Genomic DNA, 12,884 nt, shown 5'->3' with positions numbered 1-12,884 from the left:
GAGTAAGGTTTCTAGCTCAGTAGGAAAGCCAATTTGTGCTGACGAGGTTATTACTGAGAAGAGTAAACTTGCTTTTGCTAGGGTTCTCATTGAGGTGGACATTGCTAAGGAACTTTCTGGTGCTATATGGCTTAATACTCCATTTAGGGGGCGTATTTTGCAGAAAGTGGTGTACGAATGGGTAGCTTATTTCTGTAGTCAATGTAAGAAGATTGGTCATACTAAAGACAAATGCAGAGTTGGAAAAAAGAAAGTGTACAAACCCAAACCCAAGAGTGTTGTGCCTGCTACTGAGGTAGTTAATTTGGTGCCCACACAGGGGGTTGTGGTCTTGGAAACAACTGTGGAAAAACCAGCTGAGCAGAAAGAGATGAACACCCCTCTGCTGTTCACCTGGATGGGGAAGGGCAAGGTCGACCACACTCAAAAAGCAAGGCAGCTCACTCCAAGGTGGTGATCTCAGTGAATTTAGGCAATTAGTTTCAAGAGCTAGCTAAGGATGTTGCAGAACATACAGAGGTGACACAACTGAATAATGAGGTGACACAACTGGATAATGAGGAACTTGTGGAGGATGCTCTTGACCCTGGTGGGGGTCAAGCAATTCCCACCCAATGAATGTCCTTGCCTGGAACATCAGGGGGCTAAATGACCCTCTGAAACAGCAGGAGGTCTTGGTTCTCTTGCTGAATAATAAAGTGGATGTTGCTGCTGTGATTGAGACTCATGTTAAGGAGGATGCTATAAACTTGGTCTGGAAGAATAAACTAGCTGGATTCAGTTTAGTTACTAATAATAAATACCATTCCAATGGTCGTATTTGGGTGTTTTGGGTACCTGCAAAAGTTAGTGTAGTGGTATATGGGATGTCAGCTCAGCACATTCATTGTCAAGTGCTTCACCGCATATCTAAGCAAACTTTTGAGATCACTTTTGTATATGCTTTTAATCTGGGGTCTCAGAGGAGAGCTCTGTGGGACTCTTTGCAAAGTATTGCCCTGGGGGTCTCCTTACCTTGGATTTGTCTTGGGGATTATAATGTTACACTCTCTGCTGAGGAAAGGCAGGGGAGTGCTCAGGTTAATTATGGGGATATGGAGGAGTTCAAAGATTGCCTGGAGCTTTTTGGCCTGACTGATCTTCCTTCCACTGGACTAACTTACACGTGGTATAATGGGTAGGGGGCTCACCTGAAATGGGCAAAGCTGGATAGGATTCTTGGTAACTCTAACTAGTTGACTACTATCAACTCTACTGCCTGCTTCCTGCCTGCTGGAGTGTCTGATCACTCCCCCATGTGGGTTCAGGTACAGAGTAGGGCTTCTCCTCAGAGGAAAGCTTTTAAATATTTGAAGAGTTGGGCTAGGTCCAAGAATTTCCTCCCTTGTGTGCAGAAGTATTGGTCTGCGCATTTCTATGGGGGTAAAATTAGCATCCTGTTCCAGAAACTTAAGCAACTTAAGAAAGGGTTAAAGGTTATTCATGGGGATGAGTGTAGTGGTATTAGTCAGAGGGTTAAAGCAAGAAGAACTTGTTGCCTGTCAAGTTCAGCTTGAGGGTGCTAATATGAACACTATGCTGGCTGATAGGGTTAAAAGTTTAACTCATTCTTATGTTGCTTTGAGGCATGTTGAGTTGAGTATTCTGAAGCAGCGGGCTAAGGTACTGCACACTAATCTTTCAGACACTAACTCGAGATATTTTTATGCTAAGATAGCTGAAAGAAAAGCTAGAAATACTATTGGGGCTATTAAGGATGAGGAGGGTAAGCTATATACTAGGCACTTGGAGGTGGTGGATGCATTCACCAAATTTTACAAGAATCTCCTGGGTGCCACTACTGATGTTAACCCCTTGCCTCCTGAACTTTTTGAGTCTGGAACCTTAACTGAGGCTCAGAAATACTCTCTTGAGGAGCCTTTCTCAGATGAGGAACTGATGGATGCCCTCAAATCTATAGGAAGGCACAAGAGTACTGGGGTGGATGGGTATAATTCTAGCTTTTTCTTGGATGCTTGGAATGTGGTGGGGTCTGATGTTAAGGAGGCTGTTGCAGAGTTCTTTGCTAAGGGTAAGTTGCCCAAAGCAGCTACCTCTACTCTGTTAGTGCTTGTTCCTAAGTGTGAGACTCCAGCTACGGTTATGGAATATAGACCTCTTTCTTGCTGCACCACTGTATACAAGATCATCAGGAAAAATGCTTGCTAATAGACTGAAAGTGGTGCTTCCAACTCTGATTGGTTCGGAACAGGCTGCTTTTGTGAAGGACATGAACTTATTTGATAATTCTACTCTAGCCCATGAGCTTACTACTAAGTATAGTAGGGCTAAATTAACCCCTAGATGTCTCATTAAGGTGGATATAAGAAAGGCATTTGACTCTGTCAACTGGGAATTTTTGAAGAATAGCCTTGTCTTCTATGGATTCCCTTGTTAGTTTGTGAAATGGCTACTTGCTTGTATCACTACGCCCTATTTTTCACTTGCTATTAATGGTGGGATTTAAGGTTACTTTAAGGGCAAGAGAGGACTTAGACAGGGGGATCCCCTTTCCCCCTATCTCTTTGTCCTTTCTATGGAGGTTCTTTCCAGAATGCTTAGACGTTTACCTTCCTCTCTTGGATTTTCTTACCACCCTAAGTGTGTTAAGCTCCACCTTACACACTTAGTGTTTGCAAACAATCTTTTGGTGTTTACTAGAGGAGACCTTCCCTCTGTAACTACTGTTGCTACCTGCCTCAGTAACTTTGCTGATCTCTCTGGGCTTACTGCTAACCCTTTGAAGACCTGTGTATACTTTGGGGGTGTGACCAGGCAGTTAAGAGAGCTGATTATGACGTCTACTGGATTTAGTGAATGGGAATTCCCATTCAGGTACCTTGGGTTACCTCTTTCCAATTCCAGGTTTACTGAGGCTATGTTCCAGCCCATGTTGTCCAAAATCAGAGGAAAAATCATACACTGGGCAAACGATTGCTTAAGTTACTCTAGCAAAGCTACTCTAATCAACTCTGTTGTTTTTGGTATTCAAAACTTCTGGGGGACAAGTATCTTGCTGCCTAAGGGGATTGCTAAGAAGATCCACAAAATCTATAGAGACTTTTATTGGGGGATCACTGAAGGCAGGAGAAGGACGGTTTTTCAGGGGTGGTAGGGGCTATGCATGCCTAAGAGGGAAGGTGGCCTTGACATCAAGGAAGTCCTAAGCTGGAATAAATGTTAAATGCTGCGTTGGGTTTGAAAACTCCTTTACAGACCTGAAAGTTTGTTGGCTTCTTGGTTTAGGCAGTATGTGCTGAAAGATGTGTCTATCTGGTCTGCTACCTGTACTGTCTCTCACTCGTGGTTTTGGAAATCTGTAACTCAGGTGAAGGACTACATTGTCCAGTTTGTTGGTTCACCTAATAGGGCGGAGGAGCTGCTGACAAGCTGCTCTATGAATGGCAAGCTTGATATTGGTTGTCTGTATGAGTTGATAAGGCCCAAAGCTGCACATGTGATTTGGGGTAGGACCTTGCATGACCAAACTATCATACCAAAGCATGCTGTCATAGGTGTTATGGTTGTTACAAAAAAGCTCCCTACTGTGCACAATATTAAGAGTAGAGGCATGAGTATGGCTAATAGATGTGTGCTCTGTATGGATGCTGAAGAGACAACACCCCACATGTTCTTTAACTGCCCTTACTCTAAGCTGGTCTAGGCTGGGGTTTGTATGAGGATGTTCTCTCTTAACCCTCCCTGTAATTTGGTGTAATTGCTGAAATGGCTTAGGGAAAGGAATCGAGGGAGAGCCCGTGATAAAGTTCGAAGGCGGGTTTCTTTTGCTTGTGCTATCTATGCAATTTGGAAACAAAGGAACAACAGAATTTTCAGGGGGCAATGCACCTCAGCTCACACACTCAGCTCTCGGATATGCTATGATATTGCTACTCGAATGTATCATTGTATGGTAGGGTTCTAGATGGTTTTGTTTTCACTGGTTTTGTTTTCTATAGGTGGCTATTCTGGCTTTCCTTGTAGGTTGCTAATGGTCTAGTGGGTCTTGTATTGTACTTTCTATTTATCAATGAGAAGATCACTTACATTTCCTGCAAAAAAAAAAATAGTAATAATAATAATAATAATAATAATAATAATAATAATAATAATAATAATAATAATAATAATAATAATAATAATAATAATAATTATTATTATTATTATTATTATTATTATTATTATTATTATTATTATTATTATAATTATAATAATTATAATAATAGATTTAGCTTTGCTGTTGCTAAGGGTATGAGAGCCCAGATTGTCTCTCGGCTCCCCACCAATTTCAAGTAAACTTTTATTTTTCTTGTAATGAAAGCTGCGCGCATCCTTAAAAAAAAAAATAATAATAATAATAATAACAATAATATTATCAGATTATATAAATGTAGAGTGTGTGAGGTGAGTGGTATGTGTGTTGTTGATATCAGGTTGGTCCGGATTAATCTAGGTTCAAAAGTGAAATGTGACGGCTTATAATGGACGGAAATATGTCTATAACTTAAGACGGAAATATTATTATTATTATTATCACTATTAATAATATTCGACTAAAAATATTTATTTTTATATAAACAGGTTTATGAAAATATAGCTTTTGTAAAAATCATGTTTAAAATAAAATTAATAAAGTTAAATAATTTTAAAATATAAAATAAAGTAATGGAATGGTTAAATAAATTATAAATGTCAAAATGAGAAATTCGCAGGTGTTACAATCACCCCACCTTTTAAAAAGTTTCATCCTCGAAACTTGAAAATAGAAAATGAAAGGTTATAAAGATAAAGCTGGACTCTTTGAAATCGGTAACTAAAACATTAAAAGGTTACTCATTGTAAGAATTAAAATTCCTTCAAAATTTTCAAGTAGAATTTTCCAACAGTACCAGATTCTCGTCAAAGGAACGAAAGTGTTCTCGTTGCGCATTCAAGAACATCAACATTCCAAATCAAAGACAATGCCAAAAACCAAATCATTTGCAGAAATACAAAGTCAAAATACTTGCAAAAATATTTATAGAGAGTTCTCAAAAGTATAAGTCTCCTTCATGTAACGAAATTGGTCTTGTCGTGCACACAAGAACGCTAAATTTCCAAGTCAAAGACAAGTTCAAAACAAAATCATTCACCGATAAGCGTAGGACCGGTAATTAGACGCCTTTAATAACGAGTCCTAACATCCCATCAACGTTAAAACCAAATGAAAATGGTAATCGACTCAAATTTTCTTTCGCAAAAGTCAAAATAAAATTAAAATTTTCATTTTTAAACTCATAAAGGAGTCAAGTTCTTGAAATTATAACATTAAACTTTGACAAAGAAATTGTAAATAAATCAAAGTTAGTTTGAAATTGAGCAAAATTAAAAGTAACTCGGGTCTAGTAATCTAAAATCACGATAAAGGAGTCTATATTCAAAGAACAAATAGGGAACTAAATAATATTTTCATTTTTAAACCTTTAAATTAGGTAAATTTTTGTAATAGTAACATAAATTTTTAACGACGAACCAAAAATGGTAGCTTGAATGTTTAGAAGTTGTACGAATTGAGAAGTAACTTAGATATCATAAATACAAAGTACGCTAAGAGGATCCAAACCCAACCAATAAAAGAACTATGATAAACTTCCTAGGGGTAAGAATCGAAGTAAGGTCAACAAGGATGTCAAAGATAGAGTTTCACAGGTTACGAGTATCAAACTTAAAGGAGGAGCACGACGAAGCGAGGAAGAGAGGTATGAACGGTAGCGCTTATGGTAAAAGAAAAAGGGAGATTAGACAACAAGGAAACGCCAGATACTCAAATCTCGAATAGCAACATCATCTTAAGCGGTTTCGAAAACTTCCTAACAACAAAACTCATAACCACATAACTCCCAAGGATTTCCTCAAAAGACTTACGTTAAATCATCCTAAGCTATTCCATGAAACAAGGTACTTCACTATAAGTGTTATTTTACCACTCCAAATCCTCAAACATCTACAAACAACCTCCACTAGATCAAGGTCAAAGCTTCTAACAAAGCTATACTCATATCCAACTAGTGACAACTATGAATTTCTCAAAATAGTAAAACCCTCAACCAAAAATCCAAATTCAAAAGTTCTTTTGTACATTCTATCATCCCAAAGAGATCTTGTTATACTCTCGAAACCTCAAGCATAGATAGTGACATTCACCAAATTACGAGACAACCACCCCAAACATCTAACTCATCTCAGCTCAACATCTATCGATCCCAACTTATAATTACATCTTAAGAACTCTGGGTACTAATCCTAATTACCGCAAGGCGAATACCCAAATAAGATCCCAAAACTAGCAACAACTCTCGCCTAACATGGTTCTTATGTAATCAACACAACACACACAAAAGTATACCGACTATGCTAACCTCGAGCTCATCTCAAACTTCCAAGTAACACTTTTATCACCAATGGCCAACAACGTCCTACTGGTGTTTCCTTCCAAGCTCTCATCATAAACTCTGCTCCATGTCAAAACCCCAAGCAACAATACTCGAGTTACCAAGTTCTCAAATTCAAAGTATATACAACAAGGCTAAGTTCCGTAACCTTAGTATCATAGGCAACTCACACTTAACACACAGAATTCACCGATCAATTATACTTACTTTATCAAGGAACTAGGTAGAAGAATCAGCAAGTATGTCTCATCACACCACCTAAGTCTTTCTAACATCACAACCTCTCAAAACCAGGGTTATGGGTCAACCACAAACAAACTCAACAAAGCCAAATTATCCAACCAAGGTTAACATCCCACACAAGAAAGAGAAATATCAAAAAGGCGTCAAGGGAGGATTAGTAGAGAACAAGGGACAAGTTGGGAGCGTACACGAGTAGCTTCCAAGGTAAAAGAAAAGAGAGCTTAGAAGAAGGAATAAGCATCAAGGAGTAAAAGAACAAGACAAGGTACACAAGAACGAGGGATATCTTCGAGGAAGTAGAAGCATTCTTCAAAAGGTTGAACAAATCTTCAATTCCCGGCAATAGGCACCAAGTCTTGATCTTCACGTAGGTAAGCTCACGGTTATTGATCCAAGGGTACAAAAATAATTGACAATCAACAAACATGTTAGAACCTACCACGAAGCATACACAAAGAGACTACCAACTTAGGACCTTATTTCTACCCATCTCTCATTCATTATTCAAGGTCAAGTTCCAATTTAAATTTGGGGTACACGTGTGTGCGTCGGGAGCAACATTGGCTCTGATACCAACAGTGAACTCCCGCAATAATGGTAAGAAAAAAACAATAATAAAATGCGGAATTTTAGCAAATTTTTGAAAGATTTAACATCTAAAGCGCGGGTTCATTAAAATCTAAAACACAAATAAAGAATGCGAAAATAAAGATTAAATTATACAAACGTGATAGTCAAAGGTGAGGGAAAATATATCCCTCAAATGACAATACAATAAAAGGTGAGTCTAAGCAATCCTAATAAACTGACTACTAGGCCAAAGTGCTCGCTAGCTCACACATGCTTTCACCCCATAAATACACCGGCTAATACCTGTCATTCATGTAAACATGAATGCCACAGTCAGTGGGGAGTAACTCAAGGTTCTCCCAGCCACAAATTGTCGAAAGGAACATAACAAATAACTCAATTAATCAGACATTTAAGAAAAGTTGTAATTAACTTGAATTAATATAATAAACATGGGATCAATCATGTTAACACAATAAGAATAGAAACGGTAGCCATTACTTGGAAAACCACTTAGTAAACAATGCACGGGACGTGGCTACTAATGTCACATTCATACTTATGGCTTGCATCTCACCATAAGAACGGATGGGAACATCAATCCCGACGATCATATCGCAACTAGGGGGCTTATAGCTCAACCCTAGTAGGACTCGAACCATAAATCGGAAATCGAGAACCCACAATCGGCAGGACAGTCCGAAAGAGGCGGAAGATATGAGCTAAACCCACAATCGGCAGGACAGTCTGAAAGAGGCGTAAAGATAAGTCAAGCAAAAAGGTATAGTATAAAGGCATTATAATAAGAATATGACTCAACCAAGTAAATATCTAGAATGGCATGATTCAACTTGGAATGAGAGGAAAAGTGTAATGAGCACATAAGTATCCAAGTAAGACAATCCAAGTCTAGTTATACTCGTAAACATGGATTACTAACTCATTTCTTCAATACTTGTCACTTGAATAAAAATGTAAATAAACGGAAATGAACCATTTTAAATAATCAAAACAAGGCCTTAATTATCAATTACTCAAATGTAGGATGAAGCATTTATTCTTTACAAGGCATAAACAAATAAATTGGACTCATATAAAAATTGAAACATGTCACTTCATATACACATGAGATAATAATGAATGTATTCCACAATTATAAACCAAGTGAGAAGAATATCTAAATGAACAATATTTAACGAATTACATTATATAAAACACGAGACGGAATTTTAAATATTTCAAATAACCATATTGCGCCAAACGAACTAAGACACGACTCAAAAGACTGAGTGGGCAGCCCCCTTTCCCGCCTCAACAACCACCATCACTCCACCAATACGGCTGCAAACCCACCCAAACATGCCGCCTCTCAATACATAGATCTCAAAATTATTAACCGATAACAACCTGAATGTAGTAGAATGCAGTAAGTAATAAACTGCTAGGTAGCATACTCTTAACCATCGTTATTTATATGCTGATCAATCCCTTAATACTCCGTCTAACTATCAAAAAGGTAACACTATGCACTATATTTAATAAATGATGTGTTCACCATAAGTATACAATTCACATAAATTTCCTTTAATCAAATCAGAACGTATGAATTAACCAACTATGCATCTTCCCGAAGTACCCGCAAAACTGACTCAAAAACATACCCAATTTTTGTCTTAAAATAGTCCCTCATCAGTCTACAAAATAGCCTGCTCAACACATTATAAGGGTCCCAAAAAAGCACAAAAAACCCGTCCCACATCAGTCACTCTTACGCCCCAAAACAGTCCCGAATACTCATCCAAAGCCATCCCAAAACAGAAGTATACATTTCCAAGAACCGGGTTTCCAAAGCGAGAAATATTCAAGCGTACATGTGACGATATTAACATGAATAAAGTAAGCATGAAAACAATTCCGAGGGACTGATTTGATCGTCCCAAAACAGGGACCAAAACAACCCTAGACACAGTTTCAAACTGAATTCGACAACCCCATGTCAGCTCAGTTTTTATACGGAAATTTGAAACAAAGCCGAGATAGAAACAAGCCCAACTAGAACGTAAATAACCACTACCAAATATACCATAAGGATGCTCAAGGAAACCAGAAGAGCAGCAGCCACAACGTCCGCGAAAAACAGACGGCATACATTTGGGATAACAACCATAAGCGAAACCGATATGAAAAACGAGTCAAGAAGCAACCAAGTAACCATGTAAGATGACCATTTAACCACATATCCGACTATACATGTGAGAAAGGCAAAAGAACAAAACTTTAAGACAAATATGGGCATAAAACCGAGACAAGGAACGAAATTTTGACACTTTGTCGAGTAACCTATCACCGTTACCTTTTTGCTCTTCTAAACTTCCAAGGAATCGCCCAAGGATGAGTCTAAACCCAAAAATGGAATAAATTAGTCCAAAATCCGAATCCCTTGTAAGACGGCCGTTTTGAATGAGGTGGAAAGTCGTCACTTTTCTTACATCGAAAGATGAAGGCGGAAGTAAGGAGGAGAATGGTGCAAGAATTAAGGAAAAATGTTGAGAAATGAAGTGGGATCTGCGGTAGGAGGTTGGATGTTAATGGTGATGGTGCTGTTTTGGTTGTTGCTGAGTACTGCTGCTATTGTTCGAAAAATGAAGGGAATGAAGGGGGGTGGTGGGGACGAGGTAGTATAATAATAATAATAATAATAATAATAATAATAATAATAATAATAATAATAATAATAATAATAATAATAATAATAATAATAATAATTATAATAATAATAATAATAATAATAATAATAATAATAATAATAATAATAATAATAATAATAATAATAATAATAATAATAATAATAATAATAATAATAATAATAATAATAATAATAATAATAATAATAATAATAATAATAATAATAATAATAATAATAATAATAATAATAATAATAATAATAATAATAATAATAATAATAATAATAATAATAATAATAATAATAATAATAATAATAATAATAATAATAATAATAATAATAATAATAATAATAATAATAATAATAATAATAATAACATCGTGGGTGATACTTTGGAGGTGGGGAAGGTTTTGGACTTGATTAGGGTGGATGACCCTCGTTTTGGATTACATCTTAATGTCTCCAAGACGGAGGTCTTTTGGCCTGTTGAGGATCCACGGAGTCGGCTTCCTGGGGTTTTCCCCACTTCTATTTCTCGGCCATTTCGCGGTGTTACAATTTTGGGAGGATCTGTCAGTACTTGTCCTGGTTTTAGCAGTGAGATTGTGGCGACGAGAGTAACTAAGACCATTGAGCTGATGGACTTGGTTGCGAGGATTGAGGACCCTCAATGTGAGTTGCTTCTTCTTCGAGCTTGGACTGGTATTTCTAAGCTCTACTTCTCCCTTCGTACTTGCTCCCCTAGTGTTTTTGGGTCTGTCCATCTTTCTTTTGATGCCGCTCTTCGTTCTAGCTTGGAACGTATTGTCACCGCGTCAGGGCCGGGTTTTGGGGATTGGCAGTGGCGCCTTACTACATTCCCTTTTCATCTTGGTGCTCTTGGTGTCTATGCGGCGGGAGATGTTTTATTTTATGCTTTTATTGCGTCAAGCTTGCAGTCTGCTGGTTTGCAGGCTAAGCTCCTCGACCCTTCTGGTATTGTAGCTGCTGGCCCTGCTTTTGATGATGCCGCACAGGTGTTTACTGCGACTACAGGTTCTGGTATATTAGGTCACCCTAGTGAAATTGCTGCCCCCAAACTTATGAAGAAATTGGCAGACATTTATTTTGACGACGGTTGCTGCTGCCTCAGAGTCTGTTTTCTCTTTGACACCACGCCAGCTTGCTTTATGGCAGTCTCGGCAGGTTCTCACTCCTCCGATTGGTTACGTGCGGTTCCTATCTCGGGGTTGGGCGGACTATGAAAGGAAGGACTTACCGTAGTGTGTTGGGGTATCGTCTGGGTGTTTCGTTATTCACGGTATCTAGGCCTGTCCGCTTGCTCTCGGGTTTTTATTTGCCGGGATGTTTTTGGGGACCACGTTGTTTCTTGTCTTGCAGTCTTGTGGGCGTTAAACATCGGCATAACCTTGTCCGGGACACTCTTTTCGACATCTGCTATAGATCTGGTATTACTGCGAGGAAGGAGGTTGATATCGGTTTGGTTGATGGGCATGGTGGCTCTCTTCGTCCTGCGGATTTATTGCTTTATTCTTGGGACATAGGGCGTGATGTGTGCGTCGACCTGACAGGTTCTTCACCTTTGACTCAGACTGGGTTGGCAAATTTTGTGCCGGGCCGAGTTGTCACTGATGCTGCTCAGCGAAAGCGTGCTAAGTATGGGGATTTGTGCGCGGTAGCGGGTTATGGTTTCCTACCTTTCTCTTTCTCTTCACTTGGGGAACTGGGTTCGGATCCTGTTGCCTTGCTCTAGCGGATCCGGAAATTCTCGGTATCTCAGGATGCGGGGGCTCGGGTGGCCGCTTACATTTTTACTAGACTTAGTTTTGCTATTGCTAAGGGTGTGGGAGCCCAGATTGTCTCTCGGCTCCCCACCAATTTCATGTAAACTTTTATTTTTATTTTAATGAAAGTTGCGCGCATCAAAGAAACAAAGCTAGGCTTGAAGGGTTGCTTAAACAACTCGATGTAGTCATTAAACAGATTGCTAGCATGCTTAGAATTCGTTCTATTTTTTTGCTCAAACGTATTCAAAAGTGTGGTGATGAGGCTTGGATTAAGTCAATTAAATATTGATTATTATTATTATTATTATTATTATTATTATTATTATTATTATTATTATTATTATTATTATTATTATTATTATTATTATTATTATTATTATTATTATTATTATTATTATTATTATTATTATTATTATTATTATTATTATTATTATTATTATTATTATTATTATTATTATCACTATTAATACTATCCGACTAAAAAGATTTATTTTAATATAAACGGGTTTATAAAAATATAGCTTTTGTAAAAATCATGTTTAAAATAAAATTAATAAAATTAAATAATTTAAAAATATAAAATAAATTAATATAATGGTTAAATAAATTATAAATGTCAAAATGAGAAATTCGCGGGTGTTACACACGGTTTATACCATGTTCAACCATCACCCACAAACCCGCCTTTACCCAACACCACAAACCACCACCGTCACCACCCAACCCGTCTACCTCCTCCCTACACCACGACACACCCAACCATCTCCAACCACCAAGCCTTACCACCACCAACCACCCTCAAAGACCCGCCCTAACAGCCCCCTTCTAAACCCGACACAAACAACACCATACACACACTCTCCTCCTCACACCACCCCACGACCACCAGTGGCCACCACCGTGGTCCCCCTTGACCCACGGTGGTCCCACCACCAGCCATGACCCTTCACGGCAACCCACAACCACCCAGAAATGACGCACAACCCTTCTAATACACAAACACCCAAACGACCACCTCACTTGACATCCATCGTACCAACCACCACGACTCACCACCCCAACACCATCAATAGGACCGTCTACGACCGACCTAACGAACCACCGAAATCTCACGTCCCGTCGACAAACACA

The 12,884-nt window shown here is 38.3% G+C and overlaps 1 protein-coding gene across 1 annotated transcript; it reads left to right on the top strand.

Moving 5' to 3' along the window:
- Window positions 1-614: 614 nt before the first annotated feature.
- Window positions 615-1,181, top strand: LOC141627604 (uncharacterized). Its single transcript, XM_074440838.1, has one exon. The coding sequence runs from the start codon at window positions 615-617 to the stop codon at window positions 1,179-1,181; it is 567 nt and encodes a 188-aa protein (XP_074296939.1).
- Window positions 1,182-12,884: the final 11,703 nt, after the last annotated feature.

This window comes from Silene latifolia, chromosome Y (genome assembly GCF_048544455.1).
Source record: "Silene latifolia isolate original U9 population chromosome Y, ASM4854445v1, whole genome shotgun sequence".
In the NCBI taxonomy this organism is placed as follows: Eukaryota; Viridiplantae; Streptophyta; class Magnoliopsida; order Caryophyllales; family Caryophyllaceae; genus Silene; species Silene latifolia.
This window is presented reverse-complemented; position numbering and strand designations above follow the sequence as displayed.

What these genes read in the sequence shown, in the direction of transcription:
- LOC141627604 (XM_074440838.1), top strand. Translation starts at nt 615, where the DNA reads ATGAATGTCCTTGCCTGGAACATCAGGGGGCTAAATGACCCTCTGAAA.